Source organism: Triturus cristatus, chromosome 1_2, assembly GCF_964204655.1.
Source record: "Triturus cristatus chromosome 1_2, aTriCri1.1, whole genome shotgun sequence".
Taxonomy (NCBI): Eukaryota; Metazoa; Chordata; class Amphibia; order Caudata; family Salamandridae; genus Triturus; species Triturus cristatus.
The window spans coordinates 63123519-63145173 of NC_140580.1; the positions used below are offsets into that span (position 1 = coordinate 63123519).

At 44.6% G+C, this 21655-nt stretch overlaps 1 protein-coding gene across 4 annotated transcripts in view; it reads right to left on the bottom strand.

The window, feature by feature from the left end:
* The window catches only part of LOC146866792 (uncharacterized), a 218472-nt gene that overhangs the window by 159631 nt on the left and 37186 nt on the right, over positions 1 to 21655 (bottom strand). For all 4 annotated transcript variants that reach the window (XM_085601378.1, XM_085601387.1, XM_085601370.1 and 1 more), the window contains exon 3: positions 585 to 695. In XM_085601378.1, coding sequence (XP_085457504.1) covers positions 585 to 695 — 111 coding nt within the window. The remainder of the gene's footprint in view (positions 1 to 584; positions 696 to 21655) is intronic.

The following is a 21655-nucleotide window of genomic DNA, read 5'->3' on the forward strand; positions in this document are numbered from 1 at the left end:
CCCCCAATATGTCTGCCACAAAATGGCCTACCCAAGTGGAGTAAAGCTGGCGCTCAACTCGGTGATCGTGAATGAAAGTGCAAGTGTGAAGGTAGCTGCAGCAAGCAGCACTAGATGATGTAAGTGGGTTTTTCTAAAAAATAGCACAAAGAGTTTTAAAAATGACACAGTAACAGTAAAAACAGAGTTAAAAAACAGTCCCCCAATTCCCTAAAAGGAGACTAGGCTCACCCTGCAACACGCAGCCGTGAGCCCCTCCAATAGCAGCACTAGCAATAAATACCAGGCACAGTACAGTCTCGATCCGTGCCTAACATCGCTAATAAATCTCCTAATGCATTTCCCAACATCTCTCTTTAAGAAGCCGGTGATCTGAAATGACTGGAAGTCTGAAGGGGACAATACTGACACCAGCAACTACATTACGGTTTTAAATGGACAGCATGCCCATGTATATCTGGTATGAGGTTCTAGCACTCCTCTGTTTGAGCATGTAGGCAAATCTATATGTGTGTCAGAGAACGCTGTGAGGAAGGTAACCATATGCATTACTTGTGAACATGGCTAAAGCACATCATACTCACTTGACCAACTATAAATCCCATGTCTGCTTTCAGAGCTTTGTTTGTCCACTGCAAACACCTCTTCCTTCTCCTTAGCTCTAACTGAACATACTGCAGTTGTAATGAGAGGACCTGTTATGAAACAAACAAAGAATCATTTTTTAGAGGTACTTGTGGTTCATTGATCATTAATCATTGCTTTTTTTCGTTTTTATAATCGAATGGTGATATCAAAGCATTGGGCTGTGTCAATGTCTCTTCCCGAAACATACTCCTCAATTCTTAATCAAATTCCCCCTCCCACCTGCCTTCTCCAAAGATTTCATCTCAGCCTACTTTTAACAAAAAATTGGAAGATTATGCAGCAGAGTTCGCTTAATTATACAGCATACAAATTCAAATTATGTGGACTTGGGCAGCTAATTTTGTGGCATTTTTACATCGCAATTTAGACTTATTAATACACATTGATCGAAAATATATTACAACAAAAAAAAATGAAAACAATAACATTCGGAGATCAAATATTATTCACCAACAAGTAACTAATTTATCTTGAGTATAGAATTTTCATTTTTTTTTTTTAAATGATTGGTGTAATGCTTAAATAAATCTCAGTCGCTAATATTTACTTTGGGTCACATTTCAGTTTGTAAATTTTAGGTCTCGCCTAGCGTTGCAGCGCGAATGCTCTGCCATCGCTTTGCGAGGCATGCAGTATATACTGTAGTGTGGAAGCTTCGTGGAAGCTCCGCTCACTCTCTGCCCATTGGCTTTTGTCTTAAATGCTGCCTTCCGATTGGTTTGAGGCTTGTTAGTCCCTCCTCATTCATCATTTATATCCTTCCACGGCTATTGACCCTTTACTCCTGACACTATTTTCTTTTAGGTCTCGCCTAGCGTTGCAGCGCGAATGCGCTGCCATCTCTTTGCGAGATATGCAGTATATACTGTAGTGCAGAAGCTTCGTGCAAGCTTCGCCCACTCTCTGCCCATTGGCTTTTGTCTTAAATGCTGCCTTCTGATTGGTTTGAGGCTTGTTAGTCCCTCCTCATTCATCATTTATATCCTTCCACGGCTACTGGCCCCTTTATTCCTAACACTATTTTCTTCCCTGTCTCTCCGCCCCACCGCCCCCTCCCTCAGTCTGTGACGTCTCACCCTCCCCCGTCCCCCCACTCCCATTCATGTTTTCTTGCCTGCCGGCACTTCCGTTTTCATCTTTATTATTGCCAACTTGAAATATGCGAGTTTAAGATGCGTGCTGTACTAAAACTTCTTGTGTTTAATGAACTAGATTTTAATGTTACTCTAAATATAATAAGACTCTAAGCAACATTCGGGGTATGCATGGCAACTGATGCCTCTTAGTTTACAAATGGCATTGTTGTCGGGCGGGAGGAGCGGCAGTGTTTTAACGCATGCTTAAAACAAGCACTTTTAATAACTTCCTCTCAATTCAGTGCTATAATCTTGTGTACTGAGGTGATGCGCTAAAGAAATGCACTTTTTTAAATTCTGAAGAGACATTATCGCACATTTACATCATGTTTACTGTATGATTAACATGCCGATCATTTTCACGAGCTCGCCCACTGGCTCGTATACGCTTGGCTCGTCTCCGGCTGGCTCTACCTGTTAATTAGTATATTGGCTCATGCACCTCTAACAAAGAGAGATGAATGGATACATGACAGTGAGCCCGGTAGATGGCAGAGAAATAGACTGGTGCAGACAAACAGACAAAGTCAGTCTCCATTGCCTCACATCAGAAGCATCACTTTCAATAACCTGGAAATCTGCCGCCAACTCCTACATGCCCCAACCTCATCCCCTTCACCTATTCTTAGCAGAAGCGGCAAATTCTGAGCTGTACCCTGCTGGTGCAGAGGAGCACGGCAGAGTCTGTAGATGCGCTGGGATCCCTAGCCTCTCCAGGGGGGCACCTAAGCCTTCCGGGTGCCTTCACACTCAGAATAAATGAATACATTTTGTTCTGTGCTTTAGTCACCCCTCTGTGAGCACTGTCTGGTAGATGAAGCTCTGTGTTAATAAACATATTCAGAGAGGTGGTTGTGTACAAACAAACAACAGCCACAATACCGTACATTTTGAACGTGTAGTTAAATACCTGCTCATCGACTACCTCATTGGCTGATCATTCCATGGCACTACCAAAATTATATTTGGACACATTTGCTCAACAGTAAAACACTCCCTTCTATGGGTCATTTAACAACTCAGGGCTTTGAGGTTAGGTAACCTACTTTGGATGCAGTGTAAAAGAGTAAATACAAACATTAATGCAATGAAACTAAGCAACCAGTACTGTCTAAAACACTGTGAAAACTGACACGCATTCTGGCATTTTGTTTAATTAATGTCAATTTTCTCATAGATGCGAGTAAAGTGCTCTTAATATCTTAATGAAATCTGCACACTTTTAACTAATAGCACCGGACGACCTTTGACAACTAGGCAAGTAATACATTTTCATGTACCCCTGAAGCCCCCCTGCAAACTTCATTGCCTCCCAGTGTTTGGGGGATAACCAAGACGCAGAAGAGTGAGTCAAATAGTTTAGAAAATGAAAGAGTAGCCGGGATTTGGATTCACATGCATGTTGGTTGGTCTGTAAGTACTACGTTTATTCATGAGTTTCGCATTAGTAAAACACTACGGTGTGCATCTGTGGCGACACTTCACCCATGAGGTACGTGCCAAGAAATTGTTGACACAATCCACACTTTGCGTCTTTTTCAATATATTTATTACGAAGTGCAGGAGCTTTGCAAGGGATTTTGCACACTACATACATTCACTCCAAAAATAAAACGTGTAGGTAAAAAACATTGCCATTTACAATGTCAATAGCTCTAACTCGCAAATGGGAGACCTACTTGCATTGCAAATGCTTGTTTGTCATTGTGCCTCTCCATAAAAGGCTCAAACTATTGCAAATCAGCCTTGGTTGTTACACAACAGGAATAATCCAGCCCTTACTGCCAGGCCACATTTACAAGCAACCCAAGGTTCCTTTCCAGAAGAGGGTTGAATGGCAGTTTGGGCTGGACTATTCCTGTTGGAACATGCCCCTATCTGAATTGCATGTAGCTGGCTCTTGTCGACTGTGATATACTGGACGAACCAATGAGGAGCTGGAATACAATCCAAGTAACAGACAGGGCCAACAATCACACCACTATAATAAAATGGCCTATACTAGAAGTAAAGACACATCAATTTAGTGTACTGTCTTTTCTAATTCAAAGAGCAAAAATGTTTGTTGGTTTCTTGTAATAAAATATTGTCATTTTTAGGTCGAAGTCTACCAGACAGCATAACTGTCTGGTTTGCTAACGACTTCTTGTGGGCATTCTGAACGCCTCCCTGGGAATGCATTTCGCTATTGTTTACTATGGGATTTGTGGTTTGTAACTTACAGTAGCTTGCTTTCTATTTGCTGACTTGACTTGCTTTAGGCTGTCCAGTTTGAGTTTGTCCCTCCCGTGGAGCAACCCTTGTTTACTGTATCCTTCCTAGGACTCACTTTCTATAAACAGGTCTATAATTCTTGTTCTTATCTTGTCACATTTACTATGCATTCAAAAGACAGAGGTCAAATGTGAGGCTTACTCTTCCGAGGCAACTTAGTGTTTATTTTTCTTTGTTTGACTTTAAAATGAGAGGGTTTATGTGACAATCTTGCTGTGAAAGGTTTTTTTTCTACCACACAACAAAGTTTAAATGTTGTGAACTGTGCAGATATTTCAGAATATGCCAGAGTTATGAAAGCACAAATAAAGCACATCTTTTGTAATTCTGAAGTGTGGTGGAAACAACAATTTTATTATGATCAAAACAAACCAATACACTGATTGATGACATATCCATACATGTGTGCTGTATACATTTATCAATAAAACTGTATATCTGTGCAAATGTAGTGGTCATTTCATTTGAAAATGTGTTGTCTGTAATAGCAAGGTGCTACCACAACCATGCATACTCCAATTTATGCCACTCCATACCACTGCACTGTACACTGCACCACCCGACTCTGCGTCACTGCACTCTACTCTGCACCAATCCACTCTTCGCCACTACATTCTTCACCACTCCAGTCTAGGCCACTCCAGTCTACTCTGCACAACTCTACTCTACGATACTACACGTCACACTACTCTGCAACACTGCACTCTATGCCTCTGCACTCTATGCAAATACATTCTACGCCAATGCTCTCTACTCAGTACTACTCTATTCTAAGCTGGTCAACACTACGGCACTCTAATCTACTTTACACCACTCTACTCAACACCACTCTATTTTACCCTGCACCAGCCCTGCACCACTCCACCCTACCCTAGACCACCTCACTCTACGCCACTTGACGCTACTCTGAAACAATCCACTGTACGCCACTGCACTCTACGCCACTCCACTGTATACTGCTGTGCCGCTCTACTCTTCGCACTGCACTCTACGCCACTCTACTCTGCACCACTCTACTTTATGCCAATACACACTATGCCAATGCACTCACACCATTCTTCTCAAAACCAATGCACTCTATGCCACTGCACTGTCCACCAGTCTACTCTGCACCGCTGCACTCTATACCACTATACTCTACTCTGCAAAACACTCTACGCTACTGCATGTTTACGCCACTCTTCTCTACACCATTGCACTCTATGTCACTGCAATCCACGTCACTCTATTCTACTCAGCACAACTGTACTCTATGCCACTCTCCTGTGCACCACTCTACACTACGCCACTACACCCTATGTCACTATACTCTACACCACTACACTCTATGGTACTGCACTCTACTTCACCACTCTACTCAACACCACTCTACTGCACTCTACAGCACTACATTTCACGCCACTGTAATCTGCATCACTCTATGCCACTGCATTCTACGACACTACATGCTACGCTACTGCACTCTACACCACTCAAATCCACACCACTACACTCTACAATACTGCGACACTCCACTCTATAACACTCTGCCACCTGATGCCACAATATGTTCCTCCACGTTATCCCACACCACCCTCCTCTATGCAACAAACTTTTAGCCATGCTGAACTGCAGCCCCGCTGGTGTATAACATGGCTAAAACACATTGGCAATGCTTGTTCTACTTGCTTCTTCTTATCCAAATACATGTGGAATATTCTTTAAGGCCCAAATTATAGACTTAAAAAAATCATTCAACTAAACAACATCCAGCTCCAGTACATTTTCTGAGTAACAGATCAGCTTCTTCTAAAAGGTGGCAAAAGCTGGGTTCTTAAGAAAACGTTTATCACCTGTGTCTTAAAAGTTTGGAATGTATTTTAGTCGCCATCTACTATCTGACGTCATCTTATTTCCTTAAACCCTAAAAAAGACAGGCCACTACTCAAGGGTTTCATTGTGTATAATCCAGTTGCATCGATTACGTGTCCCCAGGTTACAGTAGCGGCCAGTCCCCTACCAAAGGGACAGGGCTGGCTGGGCCAAAGGGGGAAAGAGGGCAATGTGGAGAGCTCAGGGGATTATCCCCTTCGCCGCGGCACGAATTCCGCTGCGGCGCGGGGGGGGTTTGGGGGCAGCGCGGCGCCGCCATGCTCATGACGGAACCACGCCGTCATGAGTCACGGGCGAGCTGTGCTCATGACGGAGTGGTTCCGTCACGACTCCGCCCACTCGCGCTAATCGCCCGCACAGGCGGGGAATCAGCGCCGCGTGGGCGGAGCGGCCGCCAACGGCCGCAGCATGACGGAACCACTCCGTCATGAGCACACGGCGCCCGTGGCTCATGACGGAGTGGTTCCGTCATGAGCAGCGATGAGGTTAAAAGATGAAAAAAAAAACAAACGCACCTTCATGCCGCTGCCATTTCCCACTGCATTGCGCTCTTCCTGGTTCTCGGTAAAGGCTCCCAGATTGCACTATGTCCAATCCTGACGCTGCAAGAAAGCAGTGTCAGGATTGGCCTGAGCGCTGGCAACGTTCGCTCCCAGGCCGACTGGGAGCCTGTGCCTTAGACGGCTGTCCCAACACCTCATGCGCAGTGAATGTAGTGCCCACCACTCCCCCACCAGCAGTGTCATCCCCTGGACCTGCCTCCAAAACTCGTTAGAGTCCTGAGGGCGGGTCCAGGGGTTTAAAATAAAACGATAATAAAACAGGTTTAAAACCTGTTTTATTATCGGTATATTTGCAGGTGGTGGCAAGGGGCGGTGCTTCCACCAGTGGTGGCCGCTCCATTAGGGCGTAGGAGCGCCGCCCCATTGCTTGCGCGCAGTGCAAGAGCAGAAAATAAAATGGTATTTTAAATACCATTTTATTTTCTGCTTCTCGCGCTGCGAGAAAGCAGAAGGCAGGGGTATGCCTGGTTGGGGGCGGGCAGGAGGGTATGTCTGGTTGGGGTGGGCGGATGGACGGGTCGGGGAGGAGTGGCTTGCACCACTCTGAATGCCCTGACTGTTTGGTCGGTCCTGGGGTCGAACAAAGCAGTCATGCGCACTCTACATTTTCTCTATGTAGCCTACATAGAGAAAATGGCCTCCCTACAGGTGCTCGGCTGGGCGCTGCCCGCGACTCCGCACCAATCACAACGCTGCCTTTGCAGCATTGCGATTGGCTTACAGAAGGGGAGGGAGCAGAATGCCTGTTCCTGTTCCTGAGGAGCAGCAGAGACGGAGCGGGACCTGGCCCAGGAGCAGAGGAGACGTGGGACCCTGACCGGTCAGGTAAGTTTTCAATTCATTTTATTTTAACTACCCCCCCCCCCCCCCACCCCGCGGTAACACCCGCGCTATCCCCCCTCCCTTCATGAGTTTTGCGAGTTGGGACTTTAACACCTCACATTGTGCATGACTTGCCTTCATGTACTACTTACTAACACTTCAAATGGAAAAGATGTACACATTGCTATGAATATATATATGTTAAATAACTGTAGCCATAATTCATCAAGCGCACCTTATACTTGCATATATTGTAATTGTGAATGTATTTATATGGAGCTTAGGACCCCCTGAAGAGGCATTGAAGCGCTTTTTGCGGTGAGTAGTATCCTACTTAGAACCCAAGATTAGTAAGTATATGTCAGTAAAAGCAAACATCGTGGAACTCCACACGCAGCAGTGGCTAAAGGCATCCAATGTCTGGAAAATATGGTGCATGATTTTTATCACCTGCGCGGGAAACCGCGCCGGACAGCACAAAACAACCATTAAAACAGAACCCAGCCAACCTTTCCTCTTAATATACGCAAATAGACTTTTGCCCTGGGGCAGGCGGGCACTGCACACCAGAGATTCATACAAGACTGTGCCGCACAGGAAAAAAAACATCATAACACAGACAGTCCTCCTTTCTCGCACCAGTAAAAAACACAAAGTCCTGCGCGCCTGGCTGCGGCTAGAGCCTCTTGTATGGTCTGGGGGAGTCGTTTTGTGGAATAGCCTGCCTTCTGAGTTCTGCTAGTGGCATTACCATGGTCCAACTGGACTTGGAAACTCCTCAAATGATACAGCAGCTCCTAGTCCGTTAATAGTGTTAGTAATGCACTTTATCTTGCAATTTTCAGGTAAAAAACGTGAAGATAGCTGCACTCTTGCGCTACAGTTGCCGTTCAACCTCATATGTAACGTACGGTCATTGTGTGACGTCAGGTTGGTTGGTTGGTATTTGGCACTGCTGAAAATTTGTCTCTGGCTCCACGAACGTTTAACTGGACCTAACGAGAAAGCAAAGGCTAGACCTGCGTTAGCTATATAGGAAAATATTAAATAATAACATGCAGTGAGTGGTGGCTTCAGCAGCATTAAAAGGCATGCCAGACGACGAGTGCAGTAGAGTAAAATACTGATGTTGCCAGTTTGATTAGTTACGCTTTCTTAATTTAATTTAGCAGTTTTATACAGTTGTAAATCAGCCCAAAGGCATTGGAGCGTTTTTTCTGAGTATCCGTTACAATACACAAGCTCAGATTCATTTTTTGAGGCATGGGGAGATTAAGCGATTAGCCCAGAATCACAGGATGTTAAGTGGACGCCGGTATTCGGACCAGATTCACCAGTTCCGAAGTCCGCAGCTCTGGCCGTAAACCGTAATCAACATCCTGTCACCAAGGAACGAAAGGTTGAAGGAGTTCAATATGGCAACTGCTTTTAGGGTGTGTCTAATGTGTCACATAAGTTAAAGAGTGTGTTCTGGGCCGGACTGAGACAGAACATAGCTCCAGGCAGCAAAATAAAAGTGTCCCTTATCCTTGAATTAGCTGAGAAAAGGGCCCATTTTTACAAAAAAGGCAAGAATTCACGTTTTTTGCAGTGGTTTACTGTGGCATGCTCGAATGCATTGGGACGCGCAGTGTTAGTAATGGACTGGTCTATGATCTAAACTACAAGGGATGCTATGATACCTGCATTGGACATTTCTTGGTGGACAGAGATGGCATGGGCTGCAGCTTGAGTGTCACATTGCTTCAGACGTCCTGGGGTAGTGCTTTGGATTCTACACAGTGCAGTGGTTTTATGTTCCCTGCATTCAAATTGCTAAAAAAAAGTGCAGTGCATGAGGTGTTCTCATCCTCCCCTCCTGTCATATTAGGATGGCACTTGACATCAGATGCCCTATTGGTTTAGTGCACTGAATGTGTAGCTTTATTGTTCTCTTGGTGTTGCACGTTATATGGTTGGGCGCATGGATACTCCGTTTTAATCAAAGGTCACTGAAAATCCTTGGTGGCAATGTCGCGGTCTGGCCACTAAATTGAAGAACGATAAACAACAGGAGTATGTGAGGACTTTTGATGTAGTTCTGCTTCTGGAAACGTGGTCCACAAATGAGTTTTCTTGCGGGGGTTACTAGTCTTACTCAGCCGTGCTACTCTCTCGCTGGTTGGTAACGCACGGGCCGGACTAGCTACATGGCTCAAAACATCTCTGGGATGTAGCACTGCTGCACTAAACACCGATTCAGATTTAACACAGGCTTTCCACTTGGTATGGGATGATGGTTTTAATCTGTGTGTTATACATTTTTATAATAACAATTTCTCTGTTTTGATTTAAAGTTTCAATAAAAGGCTCAATATAAAGTGCAAAAAGCAAGGGAGATAGTGGACACCCCTGCCTCATACCACATTGTATTGAGAATGTTTTTGAATACAGATTAGCATATGCTAATTTAGCCTGTGGGTTGGTATATAATGCCATAATCCAGTTCATAAACCGATCTGGTAATGCGTTGTTACGTAGTATCCGCCATAATGCATCCCATACCACCTGATCAAATGCTTGCTCAGCATCTAAAAGAATCATCCCGACAGTACCAGATGTTTTGTTAGCAATATCAAAAGCAGTTATGGCCGTATTAACATGTGCAGTGGTATCCCCCACCTATAATAAATCCATGTTGGTGTTCAGATACCAAATCCAGCATGTATGGTGCTAAACGATCTGCCAACACTTTAGAGAATATTTTAACGTCAGTATTAATGAGAGATATTGGGCAATAAGACCCACATTAATCTGCGCTCTTCCCTTTTTTAAGAAAGAAGACAATATTAGTCATGTCCCAGGATTTAGAAACTTGCTTGCACTCAGCTATCTGGTGCATCACTTCCTGGAGCAATGGAAGAATTATAGTCTTAAAGACTTTATAAAATTCCAGTGATAGGGCATCATCCCTGCTAGCTTTGCCTGAAGGTAGCGCAGTTATAGCAGTTACGATTTCATCTTCTGTTACATCAAGCTGAAGATGATCTGTAGCCTTTCAGTCAAGAACGGAAGGACTCAGTGATTGTAAGTACTCTTCAGCCATCACTGAATCAACATTTTCAGACAAAGCATATAATTCTGAGTAGAATTGATAAAATTGCTCTAAAATTAAATTAGTCGAATTATACAAACGACCATCTCTGCCCTTGATTGAATCTATCCGGGTTTTAGCTTTCTTGTCTGCCACCTGATAGGCCAGTAGCCGACCAACTTGATCCCCGTATTCATATCGGATCAATCGATTTTTATTATAAGCAGCAGCAGCCTTTTTTTTAAATTGTCGAGTCATAAGTGCCCTTGTGTTTATTAATTCAGAATATATAGCTTCTTTACTTAATCCATTCAACATAATCTCTTGAGCATGTAATAGCTCCAATTTTGTTAAGGTATTACAGAGCTCCTTCATCCGCCCTTGAGTGACCTTATTCAAATGATAAATATATTGCTGCGTAGATCCCCGTATAACAGCTTTCATTGTGTCCCATACTATAAAAGGAGAGGCAGTATCTATATTATGTTGCAGATAATCAGTAAGAACCCCTTTAGTATGAGAGATATATTCAGGATTGCACAGCAAATACCTAGGAAATGAAAAAGAACGACAACTCTTATCCTCTGAAATGAAACTGCAGGTATATCAATAACGGGTTGTGATTGGATGTTATTTGCGGGCATATTTCTATGTTTAGTTTTCCTAAGAGGGAGCGATTCACAAAAATTAAATCAATTCTAGAATAATGTTGATGTGGTCTAGAGTAATACGTGAAACCAGGTTTAGTAGGGCATAATGTACGCCATAAATCAGTCAGCCCATGGAGTTGAGCCATTTCAAGAATCGACCTTCTGACTCTATTCATTCGTAGAAAGGCAAAGCAATTGGATGAGTCGATAGAGTAATTTAAAGTACAGTTAAAATCCCCTACAATTATAATTTCCCCCGCCAATCCAAAAGTTCCAACATTAATTTTTCAAAAAGAATAGGATCATCCTGATTTGGCCCATATAATGCGCATAGGACTAATTTCTTGTTGCTAATTTCCAATTGTAAGATTACCCATCTGCCACCTGGGTCAGAAGCTTTTTAAAGTTTTTTACAAGCGAAGTATTTATCTTTGAGAATAGTTACACCTCTGATTGCTACGCCCTGTGAAGTGCACTCTAGCACTTCTAGACCAAGCTGTTTGAGCAAACCCCTATCCTTGTATGCTAAATGTGTCTCTACTAAAACCGCCAAGTGTGGTTTATATATCTTAAGCTCCTCTCTCACCAAACGTCGCTTAGTAGATGAATTTAGCCCTGCCACATTTCAGCTTATACATCTGATTGACCCCATTACATGTGTTTAAAGTATTTCGGGCTCATCCTGATTCTTCCCTAAAAGGGCTTTAGAATTGATTTTGAAAGTAAAAGCTTTTTAAGTAATTGAATAACAAATATAAGTAAGTTATTCTTGCCTATGCCAATTCTGTAGCTTATATCATTATGTACCTTATATACTAGTTTAGTTTGTACACCCCTTGATTTACACCCCCAAAGCCATTGTTTGTTGGCACAAGGCCCTTTAATCATCGATGATCCGCGCCCATCCCTTAGCAAAAATTACCTATATTGATAATTATTGGTCTTGGTCTTCGTGGATTGAGCTGATCTACTTGGTTCAGAGATATTGGTAGCTCATGTGTGTATTTGAGATTCCCAATCCCAATCTGATAAATCAGGGAAAGCTTTCTGAAAGATTTGAACTATGAACTCTCGTGGATCCGACCCTTCTCTACCTTCTGGAATCCCGAATATTCGCAGATTGTTCCGTTGTTGCCGATTCTCAAGATCTTCGACCTTTGCCTGGAGAGCATTAAGTTGTGTATCATGCTCCTGAAGTAGTTTAGTTGAATGTGAGACTGCATCCTCGTTATCCGATAGCCTGTGCTGAAGATTAGTCAACTCAGATTACTGCCACCTTATCAGTTACTGCCACCAGAGTCCGCTGTATGCTAGCATTATCTGCCCTAAGCTGAGTGAAATGCTCTTGTGCTTCAGCTCTTTGCTTTAATAATGCCTGCATAATTGATGTTAATGATGGTTCTGATGTTAATGCTGGACCTGATGTATTTACGATAGCTTGGGCAGTCGTTGGGCCGTAGGCATCCCTCATCAATTGGCTAGTGTTAGATAGTTCAGTGATATAAGAGTCCTCAGAAACGCTGATACCTTTAGCACTACTAACATTACTGGCATCATTTAGTAAGCCATGCACCATTTGCTGAAAAGGGGTAAGTGAATGAGCGCCAGTAGTTACCGAATTTTGCCCCAGACCAGGGCCAGAACCGGATAATCTCGATATAATTGCTTTGACTTCCCCTTTTGAAGTCACCCATTTGCTCAAAGGACTATTTTGATTCTTAGTTTTTGCTTTTACATGTATAACAGGCATTGTGCCTGCTTGTTGTTGACCCACATTACTGTTGCGATTTACTTTGCCAATTTTTCGACCAGTCTTTACTTGTTTGCCAGCTTTAAAGCTGCATTTTTTCTTTTTTACTGACTTTGCTGACTGAGCTGACTGTACTGATTGTGGAGTTATAGTCACATTTATTGACTGTACCAATAAGCCATCATTATTATTGAGATCGGAGATAAGGATATCTCCTCAGCAACAGTATCTGCTGACAATTCAGCACTTTCCTTGCTCTGTTGAATCATTAATGTGGCTGTGGGCAGCTCCAGAATTTCCCCCGGTCCTTGTACAGCGTTTGACACGGTTCCACACTCACTGCTGCTCTCTCGACTTGCAGAGATTGGTGTGACTGGCACTGCTTGGGGCTGGCTTAAGTACTTTCTGGAGGGGCGGATGCAACAGGTCTGGCTGCCGCCGTTCTCTTCATCCCCTCGGACCGTGGCCACAGGTGTCCCCCAGGGGTCTTCCCTTAGCCCCCTTCTGCTTAATATCTACGTTACCCCACTGGTCCAACTTGCCAAGGACTTGGGGGCTAAAATCATTGCCTACGCTGATGACATCCAGCTCCTATTTACCTGGGGTAAAAACGTGGACTCCGTCTCCTCCGCAAAGAAATTGTTTGACGTCTGTATTTAAGTGGCTAGCTGCTGCTCAACTTAAGTGCAACAAAGAGAAGTTTGAGATATTCCTCTATGGAAAATTCCCCCCTATTTTTAGAGACACGATCTGGCCACCCAAGTTCTCCATGCCTTCATCGACAGGGAAACCCGCTAAGAACCTGGAGGTTTGGTTTGAGGAGAACCTATCATTTTCCACTCGGGTCAAGAAGCTTGCCGGTAACTACTTTGGGCTACTGAAAACCCTCAGGACATTTCTCCCTCTCCTTCCTAGGGCTGCGAAAGAAACGGTTATACATGCTCTTATCTTATCCTGATTAGACTATGCCAACGCTCTGTATGTTGGCATCCCTGGCTACCTGCTGAATAAGTTACAGGTGGGCCAAAATGCAGCTGCCAGGCTTCTTGTTGAGATCCCTATTAGAAACAGCGTGAGACAACACCTGCGCTCACTGCACTGGCTTCCCGTGGCAGAACGGGTAAAATTTAAATCCCTAGGCATCGCTCATCGCGCCCTCCATGGCCTAGGTCCTACCTACCTTCAGAAGCGTTTCTCCTTCTATGCCCCTACGAGACATCTGCACTCTACGTCTCAACTTCAAGCCCAGATACCCCGCTTTAAACGTCAAAGGTTGGGTGGCAGCTCTCTTGCCCTGAAAGCCACCTCGGCCTGGATCGCACTGCCACTTGTGTTACGCAACACCCAAGACCCCATGGCTTTCAAGAAAAACCTGAAAACTTTTCTCTTTGTTTAGTTCAACCTGTTTTACCTCTCTTGGTTCGCGCCGGGACACTCCACGGAGTAGCTGTGCACGCTATAAAATAAAGTAACATAACATATCTCCCCGAATAAAGGAGCGACAGCGTCCCAGGTTCCACCCCGCCACCTCCTCCAATGGCCCCGCCAGCAGAGCCCAAAAGGCAACAGAGGAGCAGAGCACTTAAAGCGCTCAGTGAGGCTTGTTTCTTTTTTTAAAGAAAACATTTATATACAAGCATTTGCAATGCAATAGGTCTCGCATTTGAGAGAGTTTAAGCTATTGGCATTAAAAATGACAATGCCTTTTATTTATATTTTAAAAACCAAAACATAAAGAAAGTAATTGTCATTTACAATGCCAATAGCTCAAACTTGTATAAATGTGAGACCTATTGTATTGAAAATGCTTGTTTAAGTGTGTAAAAGAGCCTGACAGGAAATGGATGGGGCTGCATTATTGCTCGCCAGGTCTGTGCTGCGGTCGCCTTCATGAACATTATATCTTAAAACTGCAGACGAAAGGGCGAATTTTTTCTAAGAAGCGGAGAGAGGCTGATTAATGCTCTCTTCCCTCAAACAGACTTTCGCAGCACGAGCAATAAATCACCCTCCTTCCGAAAACACAAAGCTTGGGCGGATAGCTGCCCTGTAACCTAGGATGGAATTTTGAAAGAAATGTCAATTTTGAAGAAATCCCTGTGGGTTTTGGTATTAGCTGGTCAGTGTTTGCCTTGGGATAAGGCCTCGCGTTTGGAAAACTGAGGTGCGGTATCACCCCTTCTTATAACCTTGTTAACTCGCTAATGTCAGCCACATTCTTCATAATGGGCCGTTCTGTGAGCCGATTTCCTCGCTGTGAAACAGAACATCCCACAGGCATATTGAAGAATCCCCGAAAAATATAGAAATGTTAGCTTTTATTGTCTGCGGCTTTCTGTATCACCGCTAGGCATGAGCCGGGCTCCAAGGTAAAGAGCAAGGCTGTTGCTGATCTGAATTTGCGGAGAGCCCCGCACTGTCCTAGCTGCCGTGCCCTCAGTCACCTCTTTTACAGAATGTAATCCAGAAAATGCTTCTATCCGACAGCCGGCCGCGATAGCATCTCCAGGCCGCCGTGATAGGCAGGAACTCGTGAGGATGGAGTTAATAAGACGAACTTTCAAGAAAAGCGAGCTGGCAGTGAGAGCTGCAGAGCCGAATACAACGGCCCGGTGTGGCCGTAATTGAGAGCATGTGAGCTTCCTCAGAGAAGGATTAGGGAAAAGAGACAGACCTCGCCCGCGAAGATTAGTTTTAATTAAATGGGCTGGAGGCGAAAGTCAGGAGCTGGTGAAAGATACAAGCAAAAGCAAAAGCACGGCGCATTGTGTAACCCGACCCACGAGGAGAGGAATGCAGCTGCCACCCTGCGTGCTGCTGCTAGCTCCCGCAAGCAAAACGCTCTGGGAGTAAACATTTGCCAAAAAGGTGGGACATGTGCCCGCCTTTAGCCATTTGCAGGCTACAATCAGAAAACGACACAGGCAACAGCCAACCCAATGCGTGGGGGGAGTCAGAAACACACGGAGTACTTTCGAGTACTTGCAAGAAGCCTCGCAGAGCAGCGCATGTGCGCAGGCCAGACACGGCTCCTCAAGGGAGTGCTGCGGGGTGGTGGGGTGGGGCGGGGGAGGGGGGGGCTAATAAACTCCGGCATACGGCTGACAGGAGCTAAGTACATAAATAAATAAAACGAATTACATTGCGCGCGCTGCAACGCCGTATGCGTTGCAGCGCACGCCCCCTGTCCAATTCAATTCTCCCCTGACATTCCATTAACCCAATACGTTCTCTGGATTGGATTTGTACTCTGGCCATACCTACACAATGAATTATTTGAGACATTTCACTTCAGGTCCCCTCTTTTTTCTTTTCCTACTCATTTTCTGAATGGGATCCTCACAAACCCAATTTACCTGAGACCACTCCAAACTATCCTGAACATCAACTCCTCTGTCTGAAGGAAGTCTGGACAAGCAATCACTGTTTTTAATGCCAGAAATGTTTCACACAGAAACTTAAAAATCGCTTACCCCTTCCACCCATCTCTAGATTTTGGTAATGATCACATCATCCTTTCTTATAGCAAACAACTGCATCAAAGGTCTGTGATCAGTATGGACCACAAAAGGTAAACCTCACAGATAAAACTTGAAGTGTTTTATTGCTCACACACATGCTAAAGCCTCCCTCTCCAGCACTGAGTACCGTTCCTCAGTTCCTTTGAGTGAGTGTGAAGCAAACGCATCTACACCTCCTCATTGCTATCTATTTGGGACAAGACTGCCTCTAACCCTTGGAGGCTGGCATCAGTGGTCAAAAAGGTCTTCTTCTTTATATCAAAATGTCCCAACATGGGCATTTTGCTTATGTTCTCCTTAATGATTTTAAAAGCCGTACCACACTCTATTGTCCAATCAAATTTGGTACCCTTCTTAAGCAAAGAGCTTATGGGTCAAGCCAAACTAGAAAAGTTCGTAAAAAATCTGGCATAGAATTCTGCCATACCCAAAAAGAATCTTGCTTGCTCCTTATCTTGTGGTGTGGGTGCTTTGAGAATAGAATCTGCAAAGTCAAATTTAGGTTTGACTCCATCCGTTGATATAATGTGCCCCAGATATGACACTGACGTAACCCTGATTTGCATTTCTCCTTCTTCAGGGTAGGTCCTGACTCAGCCAACTTCTCTAATACTATTCTCAACGTATTGTCATGTTCAGTCATATTCTTGCCATGAATCAAAATAATATCTTGGAAAACAATATATAAGACACACCATCCAACACTTTTTTCATCACTCTTTGAAAACATACCGCAGTTGATGCCAAACCGGAAAGGCATTCTGATGAAACGAGAAGCACCAAGAGGGGTAGAAAAAGAAGTGAGAGCCTGGAACTATCATACAATTTAATTTGATGGTACGCGGAGGACAAGTTCATCACACTGAACACAGTGGCCTCACCCAGCATTGTCAAGGCCTCTGATATATTTGGAAGAGGATGGCGATCAACCCGGGAGTGTTTATTTAAATCTCTGAGATCAACACACACCCGGATACTTTTACCACCATACTTGGGAGCCAAAACCACTGGAGCCAACCTCTCAGAGGACTCTATTTTCTCTATGACTTCCTCAGTTACCAGTCTCAGTATATCCCCTCTGAGAGGTTCTAACATGAGATTAGGGGCCAGATGTGCGATGAGATTTAGCATGCGCAAACGGGTTTGCAACCCGTTTGCGCATGCTAAATCTTATGGGGCCATGTACAAACACTATTTTGCGAGTCTCAATAATTTGCTACTCGCAAAATAGTGTTTTGTGACTTGCTATTAGGAAGGGGCGTTTCCTTCCTAATAGCGACTCACAAGCCATGTACGAATGTTTTACGAACGCAATTGCGGTCGCAGAACACTCGCAATTTACCGCCCTCTTCAAGAGGGTGGTAATGCAGTCACAAATGGGAAGGGGTCCCCAGGGGACCCCTTCCCCTTTGCAAAGGCAGAGGAAAATATTTTTTAGGGACAGGCAGTGGTCAGGGACCACTACCTGCCCTTAAAAAATTAAACAGAAGCGTTTAATTTTTTTAACAAAATGCTTCCTGTTTTCCTTTAAGGAAAATGGCTGCAAAAAAATCTGCTTTATTTAAAAGCAGTCCCAGACATGGAGTTCTGCTGAGCCCAGCAGGCCATCATTCCTGGGAGGGCCAGCCATTCCCAATGGGGTCGCAAATTGTGAGTGCCTCATAAATATTGATGAGACATGCAATTTACGACCCCATTGGGAATCGCAAACAGTGTCTCAGACACTGTTGTACATGCCAATTTTGCGACTTGCAAATTGCAACTTGCAATTAAGTGAAATTTGCTAGTTGCAAATTGTCATGGTCGTACATCTGGCCCTAGGAACCTTCCTGACTTTATGTTTACAAGGTGCTGCATTTTCTTTCAGTATGATTTGGTGCTCACAATTCTTCAGATATCCCAATGTTCCACCTAACACCGTGGGGAATTGTAGGAAGATATATTCATGCTCACTAGACATGCTCATAACTTGCTGTAAAGCATTAGGGTTAAGAGTGATGCCTCTGTCCCTCTGATGATGCAAACCCAACAAATTATCTCCTCACTTGGCCACATAGACTTTTCTCTATGTCATTAAACCTTATTCTTATTATAGTGTAACCTAGAACATCAATCCTGTTGCCCAAGAAGCTCACAGGATTGATGTCTAGGGGAAAAGGGGATATGCACTGGTCCCCGAACACCTTCTCCCAAATCATATTTCCCACCATAGTATAAGGCAATCCTGAATCCGCTAGCAACATTACTTCTTTACTATCCAACATGATGGGACATTCTGGCAGGACAATGGGATCATTATCTACATCACTAGGATCTGCTTTCACATTCAACACAATACTCGTCCACCCCTTGTCCCCTTTGCAGACCCTGGCATAATGCCACATTTCCTGGAAATAGACTTTTTAGCATAACATTGAAGACTGTTTGCAGAATGCACACGGTTACCACAGCAGAGACATTTAAACTTACTACTTCTACTTTCCTCCTGGTTCACCATTTGTTTACTTTGAGGTCTGGTTTTGGAAACCAAGTCAACTTGGTTTGCTCCAACACTGGTTGACCCCATCGTTTGACGAAAATCCGCAGGTATAGTGAAAGAGCTGGTGCTTTCCATGCCCTCCATTATAGGAAACACCACTGTCAATCCAGTATTTTTTGTCAACAACTTCTCCTGCAATTTTACATTGTTGGTACAGCGCACCAAATAATATCAAATCAAGGAATCTGTCAAGAGATCAAAATCGCAAGTGCGTGCCAGGGTCCTTAAACATGTAATGTAGTTCCCCAGACTCTCATTCTTTCCTTGCACCCTCATAAAAAATTTGAGACGCTCTTAAACAACATTATCTTGTCCTCAAAATGTTTCTCTAACATCAGTACCAACATTTCAAAGACGTCCCGAGCATCCCCCTCAGATTACCAATAGGCAAAGTTTCTAGATTATCATAGATATTCCTCCCTTCTACACCCAAATTGAGTAAAAGTACTGCTTGTTTCCTTTCCGCAGAAAACATTTCACCTCCAACGGGCACCAAACACGAATCAAAAAGATTCTTCCTTCTCTTCCAAGATATTAGGGGTTCCCCATTTTCTAACAAAAGGTGGAGGTATATTAACAGTCGCCATGGTTCATAAGGGGAAAAATCTGGCAAAAGTATATAGGACCTCAATAGTCTTGGATGTGCTTCAAGATGACATACTTGCACTTGTATCTGAAGGTTCCTGAAAGAATCAGTGGTGAACGCAAGTAAAACAGTGCTGTCCTTCAAAAATCATAAAAATTCTTACTTTTTGTAGATATTGCATTAAAAGAAATGAGTGCCGCTAATATCCGATGACAGGCACACAGAAACGCACTGCCGATGCTTAACGATCGCCACTACTTGGCAAACAAATCACCTAGTCATCACATTGCATGTATTCCAGGTAAAAGTGCATTAAAACATCCTGCAGCAAAATGGCTACTGCGTTGGTCAAGTGTATCAGATGATGGTGTTGATGCGTAGTATATGTGACCGCGTCAGATGCACACTGGTTCAGAGTGCACGATTTCAACGATGCTTTCGAGCCTCACGTGCATGTAAGCACAATGCCCCCTTCATGCAGCGTCACAGAACACGCTTGAGCCAACTGTCCAAGAAAGCAAAATGCCTACTTGCTCAGTGACACAGAATCCAGCTAGACGCTCACGCTCAAGCTTCTCTGGCACTCTCAGCAACATACAAGACTGCAAGAAAACATTTATATGAAAGATCATAACAGGTGGTCACTGCATGTCTGCAAAGCCCTAATGTGAGTATCATTGAGGACCTCAGATATGATGGGCTCTGTGTCCTCCATCCCCCATGTTCATCTGGCAATGCTGTGTAAGCTGTGATTTTCCCTACTGGAATACCAGTTTCACTTCTTAAAGTCTCAAAGGTGCACAATTATCCACCGTGATACACATCTCTTACGTCTCATATCCCGGGGTCCGCCCATGGCCTCCTATCATAATTAAGCTCCAGCTCCCAGAAACCCAGTAGGCACCACAGAAGTATTGTGGGAGCATAAAGCGACTCTCATTCCAATTTATCAACATATTTATGTCAACAGAACTAAGCAACTCAAACTTCTCTGTTGTGTTTCTTCAGTCCATTCCTGGTCCCTAGAAGCACCACTTCAACTTCCCATCTCCGATTTTACTTCAGACATCTATAGATTCTGGGTCTGCTGCATCTGCAGTCCCTGCAATCATACTAAGGGGCCGATTAAGATGTAGGTCGGAAAGGTTCCGAACAGCATTCGGTTTGTCTGAATCCGATTCGGAGCCTGCTTTTCCGACCGACTCGGAAACACATCCGACAGACCGATTACGATAGCCGGAAACCGTTCGGTCGTTCCAACTCTGTTCCAATCGGCATTCGGAGAAACCAAGTCACTCGGAGCTGAATCGTACAGGTCTATGGACCGTGTTTCTGATCAACGCATTATGATGTTGGATTTGGACAGCCTTTCCGAATCAGGTTGTCCGACACGTATCGCCAGTCGGAATCTGACTTTGAGGGCCCATAGCAGGCCCCCCTTCACCCGTAGTCCTCCGGTTGGGACCCATGGGGGTACCCATGGGTCCCCTCTTTTCAGCCATGCACGGGGTGGCAGGCACCAACGGGTGCCCGCCACAGGGTGCAAAGATTTTCCCCTTTTTTCAATCAGAGCCTGTGTTGTCGGTCGGACCACAGGCTCCCATTGAAGTCGATGGAAGTCCGACCGAACGCTGTTCGGATACATCGTAATCGGTCGGTCGGACTCCCCGAATCCGCTTCGGTCAGAAATGATTTAGAGTTGGTTGAAATGCTTTCTGACCAACATCGTAATGAGGCCCATAGTGTACTGCACAGTAGCACACTTCCATTTTGGGTGCCGCCATAAAGCCCTCAGAGGCTTCGGTCTGGGCTAACCCCTACAATAGGCAACCACTGCGGGGGGAGCGCGAGTAAGACCGTGACCTCCGGTCTGGGCTAACTCTCTCCCCCAAAGCTCCACAGTCTAGTTGCTCCTCCACAGCACTCAGCCCTTCTCCTGGTGAGGGTCGCACCTGCAGCCTCCAGCCTTCCGGACTCCAGCCAGTGCTACTCACACTCCCCACCTGCCTGGTGTTCCCCTCTTCGCCCTATTTGGACTTCTCTGGGCCCCTTAAGTTCTACTTAAGCTTACTTACTTAAGTTTACTTTAAGCTTTACTCAAGCTTGTTCAGCTTATTTTTTCCTTGCCGGTCCCCGCCGCTGCTGCCCCTGGTGCCCTCCACCCTGCTCAGACCCCGCTCCTGCCTCCCGACTTGCGTCCTGCCCCCCCTCCCCTACGTAA